This window comes from Ambystoma mexicanum, chromosome 2q, assembly GCF_040938575.1.
Source record: "Ambystoma mexicanum isolate Mex_15411 chromosome 2q, UKY_AmexF1_1, whole genome shotgun sequence".
In the NCBI taxonomy this organism is placed as follows: domain Eukaryota; kingdom Metazoa; phylum Chordata; class Amphibia; order Caudata; family Ambystomatidae; genus Ambystoma; species Ambystoma mexicanum.
In genome coordinates, this window is record NC_090924.1 from 1,032,180,093 (window position 1) to 1,032,196,167 (window position 16,075).

General features: G+C 43.9%; 1 protein-coding gene across 4 annotated transcripts in view; it reads left to right on the plus strand.

The window, feature by feature from the left end:
* The window catches only part of SLC25A40 (solute carrier family 25 member 40), a 964,848-nt gene that overhangs the window by 398,276 nt on the left and 550,497 nt on the right, over positions 1–16,075 (plus strand). For all 4 annotated transcript variants that reach the window (XM_069648384.1, XM_069648381.1, XM_069648382.1 and 1 more), the window contains one exon: positions 15,096–15,220. In XM_069648384.1, the coding sequence (XP_069504485.1) occupies positions 15,096–15,220 (125 nt within the window). The remainder of the gene's footprint in view (positions 1–15,095; positions 15,221–16,075) is intronic.

The window sequence follows — 16,075 nt, forward strand, 5'->3', positions numbered from 1 at the left end:
TAACTGGCGAATTTCTGTTTTTTTTTGGTTTTAGTTGTAACCATAATATGGATAGGTTGTTTTTAGTGCAAAGTAAGTGATATGTTCCTTTCAAGTACTTGTTGAACTGAATTTGATAGGTTTGTCTTAGGGCAACTGAAACATATCGTCCCTTTAACAATGTTTTTGTCAGTGAATGTCATAGCTGTTTAGTAGTGCAACTTACCAATAACGTCCCTTTTACCAATGTTTTTTGTCATATATATATATATATATATATATATATATATATATATATATATATATATATATATATATATATATATATATATATATATATATATATATATATATATATATATATATATGGAAGCTGCGGAGTATTACAGTTTGTTTTTTCGAAACTCAAAAGGGGCGTCGAACTAGGGCATGCCAGTAATACTATCCCTAGTGTAACGTCCACTGTACCCATGATCCCTCACACGTGTAGGACCCTCAGATTGTTTTTTTCCGCCATGCTAGTCGGACGCAAGTTGCAGATTTCCCTTGGCATTTGCCAATTATACCTAAATATTGTTAAAAATGTCCCCCATTATCTCCCATTTTACGCCGAAGATCGACGTCAGCGAAGATCGAGGGAACCAGCTGTCGAAAACTACACGACGGACCTTGGGCCTTGGAAGGCTTCTGGTCTCGGCCCAGGCCTTGGAAGGAGTCTGGCCTCAGCCCTGTACAGGTAGGGTAGTGGGGCTGGTCATAACTTTCCCACATTTAAAGCGCTTTGGATGAAAGCGCTATATAAACATAATAAATACAAATACATTGATTTCCTACATATACACAGCCCGCTGCCAGATTTACACATATGGAAAGTACTCCTTTCAAATTCTGCCCTAAGTGTAACGGGAAGTTTCCCTGGGTAGATAAGCAATATGTGCAATCTGTGTCTCCCACGAGACCATCCCTAGGCTACGTGTCGAGCTTGTAAGCTCTTCAAGCCAAAGACACTTAAGGACCGCCCGACGAAGCGCTGGGCCCACTACGCCAGGCAGCTAGAGGCCATGGATGTTGAAGGGTCGTTCAGTGATGGCAGCAACACCGCCGTATCGGACGGTGAGGGCAGAGGGGTGACTTCATACACCCACGCCCAAGCCCCCTACCTCGGAGGACTAACCAGCGGCCCAGTTATAGGGACAACATCCGGCGACAGAAGCGCAACCCACACCACTTCCTCTAAACGCATCAGCCCTAGCCGTGACTCAACAAGCGCGTCGAGCGATCGGCAACGGAAGGCACCGAGAGAGCGGTCCAACGATTCTGTGTCCTCTGGGCGTTCCTGTTCGCGATCGCCACATGACAAAGACCAACCATCCGCGGTTGAAAAAGGTACCACACTCCCAATAGTTCCAGAGGCTCGAACGTTGGAAGACGATTCGGACCTCTATGCTTCCAAGTCAAAGCGTGTAGCGTCTACTCCCGATATTCGGCCCCCTCCTTCTACTACCTCCGAATCTCGACCCGAAGCATCAAAGACCACCTTCGAACCTCGACGCGAAGCGCCGAAACCCTCGGAAACCCCTAAAACCTCCGGAAAACATTCCTCTAGTCACGGGAAGGGGAATAAACCACACAAGAAACCTTCAGAACACCATCAAGGAAAACAGAAGGCTCCTAAAGTGATAGAGAAGTCCAAGGTCCCTGACACTATTCCTAAGAGTAAAATTGTCCCTCCCACTCCTCATGGATGAGGAACCAGAACAGGACAAGTTTATTCCCAGTTCCAGGGAATGAAACTCAGCGGATATTGATAGGGTTTTTGCAGTGAAAAAGACCCCAATTATTTCCATAGCTATGCCAACACACCAGCTATCTCTGCTCCTTCAGGGTCCAAGTACTCTTAACCCCCTATTAAAAGGCTCCGCTCTGAGGCTCTGGCGCAGGGATTGGTTTCAAACCCTTTGCTAATTGAACCTTACCATCCAGAGTCATATGGAGAGGAGACAAAAACACATATGCTGGAAGACCAGACCGGGGTTTCTTATTATGGGGTTGACGAGGACCAGGAAGAGGAGGATGAGGCGGAAGCCTACAATCTTGACTCCCAATTTCTAAGGACCCCCCGGTGCATGACTCACCAATTCATAATCAGCCACTCCTCAATGAGGTACTGGCTAAAGCAGCAGCTCATTTTCAGATAGACACACAGGGTGTCCAAGAAGATGGGGATTTCACAGAAGAAATCCAAGGGGACAAGAGAGCCATTACCCAGGCAATCCCAATATTAAAATCAATCCAGCGTAGAATTTATCCCTCGCTGGTAACCCCAAATCTTACTTCTTTAGTGAATCCACTAGTGGAAAAATTATTCAGGGCCGCACCATCCGATCCCATGTACATAAGGGGTCATAAGGGGTCAATTAAAACCTGACTCCCTGGTAGTAACAACCACCAGAAAGAGGGCAGGTACACCACTAGCTTCTTCGAAAGCACCTCTTGATAAGGAGAGCAAAAGGATATATGCTCTGGGTAGTAAAGTTGCCTCCACGTCGGCCTGTCAGGCACATATTGAAAACAGTAACATTCTTTTAGCAAGCTATAACTGCCATCAGTGGGAACAAGTAGCTGCTCTAGTAGTGTCTGCACCTGAACTACTAAAAGGCCAGTTGGCCCAAATTGCAGCAGACGGAAGGTCCGTATCTGGATGCATCCTTAAACCTAATTTTGATGCAGCAGAAAATGCTGGAAGATTGATAGCCGAAGGCACAGTAATAAAGCGCCATGCTTGGCTAAGGCAGTGTCACGCTCACCTGGTATCCACGGGGACGCCACACAGCCCTGGCTGGAAGATTAGCACTCTCGAACCCTCCCCCTTGATAGTGTGTTGGATGTGGATAGCGCATGCAATACAGGAGAACTGGATATTAAGGCTTAAATGTCTCTCTTGGATTGATTCCCACCTCCCTCAGCCTCGAATTCCTCCCTTAAGTCTAGTCTCTCTCCTCACCTTATTATTAGGTATGGTGTGCTCTCCGTCCTACGTCTCTGTGCAGGGGCGCGTTGCAGGTGTGGGCGTTCCGCAACCTAGTTGCTTCACTGGTGCGTTGCCCCGTGCTCGGGTCCAGGCCTGCTGTAACTCTGATTTGCTTGATGAGGTAGGTACTACTATTTTACAGTCTTTTATCTTCCCCTTTTCCTCTTTTGCCTTTTTGTTGTTGTTAATGTCTCTAGTTTCTTTCCCTCAGATGAGTTGGAGGGTTTTGGCGTTGCCGTGCTGTACAGGATGAGAATCCAGGCAAGGTAAGTGAATGCGCACTTTCTTGCCTTTTCTTTTACTAAGCTGTGACTGCGCCGCTTCCTTTGCAGGTCGTTATGATGTTCCGGGCCGCTGTGATGTTCCGAGATCAAGGAGAGACTGCACCTAGTAAGTGGTTTTCGGTGTCCCTGGGTGGCCGTGAGCGAGCGCTCACTAATAATGTCTCTTTGTCTTTTTCAGGTTGCTGCAACGTTCTAAAGATGGATGCGGCGTTGTGATGAAGAATCCCCAGATTGCATGTATCCAGATGAGCAGCAGGTGTTAGTTTGAAGATGGAAGATTCAAGACCAAAGCCAGGCTGCTACCTACAGGTAAGCGCTGAATAATGGTGTTCTTCTTCTTCCAGATACAGGATTCAGCATGTGGCAGGATGCAAGAAACACTGGAGATCAGAACTGAACACGGTGAGCATTATGCTGCTAACTGCAGAATAACGCAAAGCATGTGGTGCTGTTTGGGTGTGGCTTATATAGCCCAGGTAAAGTAGTTCCAGGTAAAGTAGTCCCAGGCCCGGCCACACCCGAAACACTAGACCGCATAGCTCAGTGCTTTGGAACTGAGCTATGCGAGTGCCTCCATGCTAACTGAAGTCCCAATCCAAATGTTTTCCTTCACATAACAGTATGAGTCTTGCGCCAAAGGCGCCAGGGCTGGCTCCAAGAGTGTCCCTGATGGTGTTTTGTGGCCCTTGAGGCCCCAACGGAAGCCTGTAACCTGGCCCCAGCTGAAAGGCTGGTTTTGCCATGATGACCAGGGGCATGAATCATGACAGGCAGTCGGGGTTCAAACGCGAGACCCAAGCCACGCTTATAGACATGCCGGTAGAGCCGAACGTTCTATTCGGCAGGGCAGTGGAATAGGCACCAAAAGATAGCTAAAGATGATTATGAGACCCTAAAATCTCTCGGCTAACTCACAAATAAATCCCCAGGTCATAGGGGAAATAATAGTTTTCGTCGCTTTCAAGTGCAAAGCTCCCAGAGGGGTTCCAACTACTGCCACAATCAAGGAACCTCATGGGGCAACAATCTGTTCCAAACATCATAGGGATTCACCAGGGGCCGCACTAGGAGTAGAGACAGCCCTGCCAGAGGTGGTACGCCACCTAGTAAACAGTGACGTTCCGCTTCGGGTCCCCTCCCTTGCATCCCCACTACGAGGGTGCATTTCCACCTTCACCCAGGAGGGGATCACTTCGGACAGATGGGTGCTGTCCAAAGTGTCCGCAGGAAATTGTATAGAACTATTAGTGTGCCCTCACGACCATCCTCCAAGACAGAAGGTACACTCGTTGGAGCACCAGAAAATCCTTCTCGAGGAGATCGCCACTCTACTTGAAAAGGATGCCATAGAACTTGTCCCAGGCAACCAGGTAAACTGGGGTATTTATTCAACCTACTGCCATTAAAAGATCTAACAATGCGCCCAGTATTAGATTTGAGCCCTGCAAACAAGTATGTCAAGCCACAAAAATTCTGCATGACTACACTCCAAGAGGTAATCCCCCTACTAAAAATGGGGGATTACATGGCAACATTGATTATGAAAGATGCCTATTTTCATATTTCAATGCTCCCAGCGCACAGAAGATTCTTGCGTTTCAAAATAGACAACCAGCACTATCAGTTCAAGGTGCTGCCCTTTGGTATAGCCTCGGCTCCAAGGGTATTCACCAAGGTACTGGCGGTGGTGGCGGCGCACCTACGCAGGGAGGCAATCCCAGTGTACCCTTACCTGGATGACTGGCTCATCACAGGGGAAACCCCTGTAATTTGCAGACTAAACTTTAAAAAAACAATCAACCTCCTCTTTCAATTGGGCTTCTCAATCAACGAGAAATAAATCCGGCCTGGTGCTAAGCACCTCAAAACAGTTCCTAGGAGCTGTACTAAACATCCAAGAGGGATTGGCCTTTACATCAGAGGAAAGTAATCGTAATATGTTGCTGCAAATTCCTCAAGATCAGGCCGGTCGCCAAATAAGGGTGCGCAAAGCGATGCGTTTGCTGGGCATGATGGTATCTTGCATTTACCTGGTTCCCCACGCGCGCCTGCGACCCATGCAGGAATGGTTGGCGAAAGAGAGGTCTCAAGCAAGTGGTCAGTGGGACGATCTAGTGGTTGTTTCACTAGTACAGAGTCTTCGCTGGTGGACAAGAGAGAATCTTTCGAAGGGAAAACCCTTCTATGATCCAGAGATACAGGCTGTCGTCACAACAGATGCCTCCCTGGCAGGGTGGGGAGCTCACTACCTTCACCGCACAGCTCAGGGTCTCTGGTCTCACACACTGGCTCAGAACCACATCAATCTGCTAGAACTTCTGGCAGTCTTCAGAGCGCTTCGGGCATTCGAACCCCTCCTATCCAACCTTTCAGTGCAGATCCTAACAGACAGCACAACAGCAATATTTTACTTAAACAAGGGGGCACTCGTTCGCCAATTCTGTCCAAGCTTGCCCAGAATGTTTGGAGATGGGCACTCAAACAGAAGATTTACCTGTCATCCCAACATGTTCCACGGGATCTCAACTCGCTAGCAGATGCTCTGAGCAGGGATCCCCTTCCAGAAGAACACAGATGGACACTACGCGATGAAGTCGTAGGAGACCTCTTCTCTCAGTGGGGTTTCCCCACTATAGACCTACTCGCCACAAGCGAAAATAGGCAATGCCCAGATTTCACATCCAGGTTCCCCCAGCCAGGCCCCAAGGGGAACACACTATGGATGATTTGGTTAGGGATGTTTGCCTACGCCTTTCCACCAACCCCTCTGATGAGGAAGGTGGTCAACAAGATCCACAGGGAACCAATGACGCTCATCCTAGTTGCTCCTATGTGGGCGAGACAACCGTGGTAACCACACCTATGCAAATTAGCGGTGTGCGACCTCATCAAACTCACATGCCGGTACAACCTACTCTCCGAGCACGAAGGCCTAACAGTGCATCCTCAGCCCAACTCAGTGAACTTGGCAGCATGGCTCCTGAAGGCATGGAGTTTGGGCATCTCAATATACCCCAGAGATGTATAGATATCTTGAAAGAGTCAAGAAAACCTAACACAAAACACTGTTACTATGACAAATGGAAATGATTAGTTATTTGGTGCCCGAATAAGCAAATCAACCCAATTGATTGTACTCCTTCTAATGTCGTCACCTATATGCTCCATCTATTGGATGCAGGGTTAGTGTTTAACTCACTTAAAGTGCAACTGGCAGCTTTATTAGCCTACACTACTTCCTATAACAAGGTGTCATGGTGGAAAGTGCCAGCTGTCAAAGCATTCATAGAAGGGGTAAATAGATCCCACCCTCCGATTTCTAACCCACCAACAGGTTGGGACCTTAATGTGGTACTTGCTAAGCTCATGGTACCCCCCTTTGAGCCCATGCACAAATCTAGTCTCAAACACTTCACTTATAAAACTGCCTTATTAGTAGCCATCACAGCTATAAGAAGGGTCAGTGAAATTCAAGCTCTGTCTGGAGCCACTCTGGCTTTCATTGCAAATGTACCCCTTGTCACCATTTGCAAAGTAGCTGCATGGAGCTCTATTCACACCTTTACACAGTACAACTGCACTGACACTCATTCCAAGAGAGATACTCAAGTGGGACAAGCGGTTCTAAGACATTTGTTCGCTCATGACCCTTCTCACATCCCACCTCCTTCTTCTAACAATGCTCGCTAATCTATGCACAGCATGTGATCTAAGCAGATTCCACAAGCCTCAGAAGGGATACATTACTCACCGTAATCGTATTTCTGATGCTTGTATCTGCTTAGATTCACATGCGCCCGCCCTTCCTCCCCTCTGAGAGAAGGCGCATGGATGCTTGTAGTCTTATCTGCTTGGATACTCTGTACATGCACTACTCCTCATGCTACCTCATGTCAGAAAAATAAATCTGAGGGTCCTACACACGTGAGGGATCATGGGTACAGTGGATGTCACACTAGGGATAGTATTACTGGCACTCCCTAGTTCGATGCCCCTTTTCGAGTTTCGAAAAAACAAACTGTAATACTCTGCAGCTTTCACTAGATGTCGGCCTATGCACAGCATGTGAATCTAAGCAGATAAAAGCATCAGAAATATGATTACGGTGAGTAATGTATTATATATATATATATATATATATATATATATATATATATATATATATATATATAATACAAAGTGCATGCTGGGGATGAGTGAAATGTGATACATTTCTTCTGGCGTGTATATATACGTACTGAGGGCGTTAAACCACTGCAAAGAAGGGCTCCTACACACATAATGTCAGAGGAAGAAACCTCACCCATCACGAAGTCACTGCAGCATCCACTTGTTACACGCACCATAGATCCATTTTCATTGGAAGCTCATCACTCACTTGATGCTACTCACTGACACATGCAACTCTGGCCCCACTTGGATGCTCTGGATGTGTGACTTTATTGAATACATTGACGCCCTGGGTCCTCAAGATGACAAAAGAAATGCCAATATCTTCATCCTATCCGTAGAACCCCGAATCTGTGATATAATATATGAACTACCCGAACAATACTACCCGAACAATAATATATGAACTACCCGAACAAGATATAGACGTTTGATGATCTGAAAAAGTGTCTAAACCATTAAATTGTAGACTATGAATGCCACCACGCCAATGCAAACCATACGAGAGACCATGGACAATTTCGTCATGTGCCTCCGCCCTCACGACAAACACTGTGATTTTCACTTGTACTCTAATGCAGAGGCGTTGAATTCACAAGTCATAGCAGGGTGTGAATCCTTCGCATCTCGAAAAAGCTACAAAGCTAATGAAAAACACTTGCACTCTGGAGGAAATACTGCAATGACCATCGACTTCAAGTGGAGAACATGGGAAAACTAAAAACATCATCCACATTATTGGTACAAGATCCAGTATTAAAAATGACTCCATAAAAGAACACAGGCAATATGTGTTTCAGGTGTGCCCACGATCTCCCACATGAAGGATCCTGCCCAGCTATTGGACAAACATGCACGCCTGTGAGTGGGAATACCACTTTCGAGTGGTCTATGGCTCATCAGGAATGTCAGGACCATCCCTCGCAAACATGCCATATCCCCACTTAGAGGACAGCACAGAAAATCATCACAAAGAATTGTGACGACGAGGCTATTTGCCTGACGCAACGACCATGCAAGCCAAGGAGAAGACTCCATTATTTACATTATTTAATCATTGTTGGAAAGTGACACAGACACACCCTCAGACACGGATAGTAGAGAATGGTAAGTGTTTGCACTAGGAAACAAATCGGCAATGGAGCACTGCACTGCTGCTAAACATAAAGGTGGCAATCTCATAGAATTCTTGATAGGTACAGGAGATTGTATGTCTCCCAAAAGGATTTCTATTTGTACAATTGACACCTTGACTGCCAGTGGTGTCCCAGATAGCACAAACATCACTCCAAATTTCAGAGGCAGTCAAGTTTTTTTTTAATTGAAATGTTAATGGGTCTTAACATCCCTTTCATCTCAATGCACTCCCCCCCCTCCCCCAGGTCGATTATGTAACTAAATGAATGGTATCATAATATTGTTTTTTTAAACCTTTAAAATGACAGATTAAATATTTTGAACAAATCCCAGTAGCTTCCCTGAATTTGTGAAGAGTGCTATCCAGTAAGTATAATATGTTCTTGCAGGCGGGATGGGTCTAATAGGATAGATTCACTTTCTCTCTAGCCCAGACTTCCTTAGCTCCAGGTTAGGGATTGTTTCATCCTCAGTATACAAATTGCTAAATTAAGTGAAACGTTGTTGACCTAAAGGCCCTGGGCTTTATCTCACTAAACTCCCTCCGGAACTTCCTAACTTTCCCCACTCTAGCCAGTTGGTGTTCATCTGGGATTTGGAATTGTAATTTACAGACAATCTGATGGATTCAGTACTCCTATCACGCTCACCTTCACCTCTCCCACTCTTCCTTCTTCTCCCCTTCCTTTCCTCTATCCACCTCTCCTCCCTCCAATCTTCTGTCCCTCCAATGACTTTTACTCCTTCAAGGTCTCATCTTCTTACTCCTCAGTTCAATTTCCTACTACTCCCTCTGCTGCACTACTACGTTCTCCTCCCACACTACTACTTCCTCCTCTGTATTACTATTCCCTCCTCCACCCTACTTCTTCCTTCTCCACTCTAATGCTCCCACCTCAACACTACTACTCCCTCCTCCCTCCAGCTACTATTCATATGGCATTACTTTATTTTGGGCTGTTATACTTGCTGTTCAAGTTGCTACTGGATCACATTCCCACCCTTCTTGGGAGTATATCCTACCCTCTGCCCATGTTACCACAAAAGCCGAAGGAGGTCTATCTCTTATCTGTATGATTGGGATCACTGTTGATTTATAGACATGTGAGGACTGAGTAGGTGGTTTAGCTACTAATCAGCCTCATGCTTCTGCAGAACATGTCATTTTTTCACAAACACAGCATGGATATCTCCCATTTTCAATCAACCACCATTCGCACCCCTTAACATTTTTCCACTTTGAATGATCCACTGGCGGCTGAGGCTGCAGCCATCTAATGCTAATTGCACTTTAATTTTCTTAAGTTCAAACCAAAGCAAAAAAGCAAACTGAGTGCTCCAGTGTGCTGGGAACAAATATTAACGCCTCTGTGGTGCAATGTATTACAGCTGCTTGGGTACGGGCTTTTGTTTACCCAGATTCCGAATCCTTGGAGACTATTTTGTCATAAAACGAATCCATTGATATCAGGCCCAATTCCAGCACTGCCCTCACTGTATCCCTTTCTGTCCACAGCATCGCATACTGCAACCTTTGTCAAGTTGCGTTTGAGTCTGTTTTCTTCGCACCAACACCTTCTCCAGCCCCCTCACTTGCCCCTCTCCCTTCGTCCCCTCCAGATTCTGATACCTTGCTGGACAAGCAACTTTCATGTACGGTGTCAAAAACGATAAAGAGGAAAGCGTGTGCACAAGGTTACACTTGCAGCATTGTCACGGTTGCAGAACCCCCAGTCTCAAAGCATATCAGTTCCTTAACGAAAGTAAAATGGACTAGGTGGTGCCCAGAGGAATTCCGAGTGGTTATGATTAATTCAAACCTTTGCACCCACCATAGTTTGCATTTTCACTCTTCGACATGGCAGTAACAGCATGGTTTCCTCTTAAATGTTGACCCTCGCTTTTCCTTTTACAAAGCCAATGAAATTTTGGCGTGAGAAAAGCTCTGACTCCATTTTAGAACAAAGTGTGACGTGTGTCTATGTAGCTGATTGAGCAGATAGTGCTTGGGCATCTCGCCTCTCGATACTATTAACCACCCACAAATAACATCCCTTAAAGAGTTGCCCCGTATATCCAGCTGCGATTTAAAAATGAACAGGAGGTTTCATAGGCAGCCAAATCTAATAGTTTATGTATAGCAGTGGTCAGCCTCTTTTAGAACTCGGTAAAGGATCTCATTTGGATGTTGGCAGCGAAGTATCACCTTCTCTAACTTAATTGTATACACGTTTGAATTATGCGAGAAGGTGCTTTCAGGTCAGCATATCCGACTTGCATGGGTTTATGCTAAGGCAGGGTATAGGCATAGTGTGGGTGCGCTATTGCCCTTAAATCTCATAAGTAGGCTGGCTGCGCTACAACGCTGGGCGGTAGAACCTCAACCAGCCAAAAGGTTACAGGTTTAAACAGTAGGTCAGTGCTGTAGACCCGCGCACTGCCAAAATTAATATTCCCTTTGTTACATTGAAAGAATATAGTCGGCAATGTTCTTTAGAGTTGTGCTTGCTAGTTCATTCATATGTTCAGCCGACACGTGTTTTCGATGCTAGGTCCTTCTCAAGGCTGAGTAAGTGCGTAAATATGTTCCAGACATGGTAACATGTATTAACAAAAGGTAAATAGCAAAGCATTTGCCAATAAATAAAATGAAATAAAATCCATTAGTAAAATATAATAATATGAATGTAACATACCAAAGTGGGCTGTTGGTAGGGGCATAGGAGAAAATACACAGACATATATATGTCATCATTTGTTTACACAGTAGGTAGTGTTGATCAATTTCTCCAGGCTAAGTTTGTGCGTTACCACCCTAGCCGCCAGCTGCGCTCTGCTACTGCAGATCAGCTAATTGTACCCCCCTACCGATGCACTCGCATAGGAGGTCATGCTTTTTCTGTTGCAGCCGCTGTATTATGGAATGAACTGCCGCTTCCTATAAAGAAGCTCTCTAACCACTTAGCTTTCAGGAAAGCGATTAAGACACTTATGTTTTAGATGAGTTGGCTTTGATAATCTTTCCTGCTGTGGATGTTGCCATCACTCCAGCGCCAAGATGCCCCTAGTCGAACGCTGCACTTAAGAAATGCCTGTAACATAACATAATATTGTGCACATTGGTGCGGATCTAGGAGTCTTAATGTTATCCCTTACTATGTTATCATTTTTGTGGTTACACATAGTTGTCACTATTACTGAGGTGCAGTAGTGTGCCGCACCCTATAACCTGTACCAGGTATATTGTGGAATTGCTTATCTTTTTAGAAACTATTTCTGTGATTAGGTCTTTTGGCATGCTTTAATAACTCATCACTGACTCAATGGTGTCAAATTGTGAGTTGCAATCATCTATAATTGGCCTTCTTACCAACTTATTCTTAGTTCCAGTACCTATTAATAAAAGACATATTGCTCTCTTGTTGGGTGCCAAGTGGAATAACGCCCAGTATCGGGGCATTTACCCAAGAGGCTGAGTTCTGGAGTTCCCCCCTCTGGCTGTACTGATGTGCGTCTCTCTTGTGTTTATCTATCATGGATACATTATTCTGTAAGACAAAACAAGGGGTATGCCTACTTATAATGTTCCCCATTGCCATCATTGGGATTAGTGATTGCCACTTCACACTTGGCATATCCGGGCTCCCATATTTTATTCACAGTTACAGATGTACTAATGCCTGTTATCCAATAGTATTGAAAGCTAATAATCCTCCTCCTCGTCTAGTGGGTAAGTGGTCAGGAAAGTTCCCCCTCTCTTAGATCATCCAGCTTAACTTATCTGTCTGAGCTTTTTGCTGGTTAGATCCCGGCACTGCGCGTGTAACAGTACGCCAGCGCCATTATCTTCCATTGTTTATATCCGGTGTTGCGTGTGATGTTATGCATGTGTGCACGTGACGTCACCATGGCGCATCGCGCTAGTCACAACATTACAATTTTAGGGTGAGTGAATGTACATCCCTGTTAACACTGTAATTAACTGTTGCTGTTATCTAGAACTCGTCAGACTCTAGTTCTCCACATTGCTTCATTGTCCCTCATCCCGCATTCTTTTCCTTCTGACAACATAAAAAGCCCCTCTTGGCAACATGGCTAGCCTGATGCATTGTACTTCAAAGTTTATTGCGCGTTCCTATTAATATCGCAATTACACTTTTAGTCTTTGGGACTAGTCAAACACTATTTCCCACTATGTTGCTCCATCTGCCATCATTCCTCGTTATTTTCTTCTGGCACAGATATGTGAACATGCGTGAATGTGTGCAATCATACTAGGTTCTACTAATTGGTTTTAACATATTCGTCTCAAATCACTGTGCCTGGTACTGGTTGGTTGGGTGCCGCACCCTAATCTGACCTTCTTGCTACTCAGGAAGACAATAACACATAGTCACATAGGTATGTATACAAATTGCAGGAAGCCATTCATTTTGTGTTATGCATTAACACACTGTAAAAGACATATGGATTTAGATTCCATTCTCCATAGTTTCAATGTAAGGTCCCCCCTCTTTTACCACATTTGGCCCACATCAAGCCTATGAATCTTAAGTTATTTCTGTTTGCCATCTGGTGGCATTCTGCCAGTCGACGGCCAGTGGTAGCCTGTTATCTTGGCTGTTAAGATTAGCCATGTGTTCCCTAATTCTCACACGTAGTTGTCTAATCGTGCTCACCACGTATATTTTTTCACAGACACAAATATCGGCATACATTGCATGCGTGGTTCTACAATTAATAAAATCTTTGATTTTGATCACAATGCCATTCTTATTTTTGAATTCATGGCAATCCGAATGTGCAAGATTGCACATACTGCATGTGCCACATTTATGAAATCCAGTCATTCTGGTCAACCAATAACTGCCCCTGGCCTGTTCGATGTTAAGAAATGAGGGACAGAGCTTGTTCCTAATGGTAGGTGCTCGAGTAAATATACATTTAGGTTTCTTGTCTAAATATGGTTAAAGATCTGGATCCATAAACCATATTGTCCAATGTTTTTGGACAATCCAGAAAAGCGTGTTCGAGTCTTTTGAGTACTGAGTATAGTTATAATGTCAATGTTGTTGGGTGCTTCTTTCGATTTTGTACATGTTTGTAACATAGAAGTCGTATCTTTATGTTGTATTTTACGGTGTGGCGTCTCTACTATCTCAGCTGTATACCCTCTCTCTGAATTTTTCGGTCAGTAATTTGCATTCCTCCACAAAACATGCTTGCTCGCTGCAGTTTCGACTGGCTCTGTAGAACTCGCAAGCCGGTATGTTATTGGTAGACTTTCGGTAGCAGCTTCCCGCATACAGGGTCGAATTGACCTCTGGCCTTGTGAAAAGTTTTCATTTTGTATTTTCCCTTGTGCAATATAAATGTGAAGATCAAGAAAATCTATACAGGTATTGTCACAATGACCCTTTGGTGTAATACTAAACACATTTTTATTCAAGTATTGTGTGCATTTCTCAAGGTCTTCTGGAGACCCATCCCATATAACTAATATGTCATCGATATAACGCCTCCACATGATGACATTATGAAAGAATTCTTTGTTGTTTAAGGCATGCGCCTGCTCGTATTTTGCCATAAATAAGTTAGCTAGGGATGAGGCATACTTGTCCCCCATCGCTACTCCTTGCGTTTGGTCATAGTAGTTGTCTACGAAAAGAAACACATTGTTTTCAAGATTGTACTTGAAAAGTCTTTAAGCATTTTAACATGTAATTTATATGATGCAGAAAGGTCTCGGTAAGTGTAATCAATCACTTTGACTGCCAGATCATGATTGATGGATGTGTACAGAGCTGTTACATCCAAGGTAGACAAGAGATAGCCTTCTTGCCAATGGATATTAGACAGTAGCTGTTGGACCTGTGTGCTATCGCTAATGTAGGATGGTAGCAATAGTACATGTTCTTTGATTGCGATATCGATATATTTCGACAGGCCCTCCGTTGCCCACCCTATTCCATGCTTTTTGATCATGTCGTTGATTTCTCTTTCATATTCAATGTATGGCTGTCATGCACCTCTTTATACTTTCTCATTCTTATTGTATTTGTTAAATACACCTTTTCACGTGTATGCAATAATCAGGGTACGCATTCCTTTGTTACAATGAAAGCAGTGTTTGCATTGGCAAGTAAACAGTTATACTAAGGGATTAAGGTATCATTCTGGATTCAGCGTTATATTTATGAATTCTGATTTACAGGGCATTCATAGAAGTACAGAACCCTATCCTCCCACTCACAGCTGGCGACAGGTTCCCTTTGGCACCCTTTATGATTATGGGCACTGCACAGCCACCTGTGTCTCATTTTTAGTCACCAATGTGGGCCATCAGCAAAGTAGAAAGTGATTCCAATATTGTATCATTGTCATTGGTGCATAGACCTCATGCGTGTTTTGGAAGTTTAACATGGTTTTTGAATTAAGGTGAACTATAGATGTATAATCATTGTTGATCTGTTTCTTTCTTTTCTTTTTTTTAGAGTGATGGCAGTGCCAGCAACCGCCATTTACTTCACATGCTATGACCAGCTTCGGGATATTTTTACAAAAACATTTTGTATAGATGCCAGCAGTGCTGCACTGATTGCCGGAGCTGTTGCCAGATGTAAGTCATACAAATTATGGTTTCTCAGGCAGCACCTGGATCTCTTTAACTACTTGCACCAGATTTAAAACAGAATGCAAAAGAGTACAGCCTGGAAATAGTCAAGGTTTCTTTTTTTTTTTTTAACCAAAGAATTGTATATACGCCTTATGAATAATGCTGAATAAAGATGCAGAAAACCTGAAAGAATTTTGACACTTAGATGTTTTCATTTTATCATAGAATATGTCTTGCACATCCAAATAGATAGTAAATGGTTACAGGCAGTGTAAACAAACACTACAAATGACAGCATTGAATCAGAGTTAATGAATAATGAATGTTAAATTGTTATGTTAAGTTGTCTTGTACAACTGAATAATGTGTCTTTCAAACCCTGTGCTAACAAGCCTACATGCAAAAAGGGACATGTGCAAGTGTCTTATACTCATTTGAGATAGACCTCAACCACACCCCATACTTGTAACTGTCATGGCCTGATAACACATGCTACTAAATGAATGGGCGATTCACAACCATTGCATTAATAATGTAACTAAAAAGGACAACCAAACACACTATGTCCTTATCAGACAAGTGATCAAATCAGCAAACATAATTTTGAAGGCAATTTCACACCATCCAAGAAGGACAATAATGCTGGAAACAACCACTGCCTCTTACTAGAAAAACAAAACATAGAAATCACTAAGAAAATTGACATAATTGCACCAAAGAAATAAAAAACAATAACGACCACAAGCAAAATCAACAGCAAATGTTTCAATGATGAATTGTTCTCCCTTTAAAGGAGAGGCCGCAATGCAGAAAAGGCATGGAGGAAATCACTGAAAGACAAGAAGTCTTGGCGTGGTA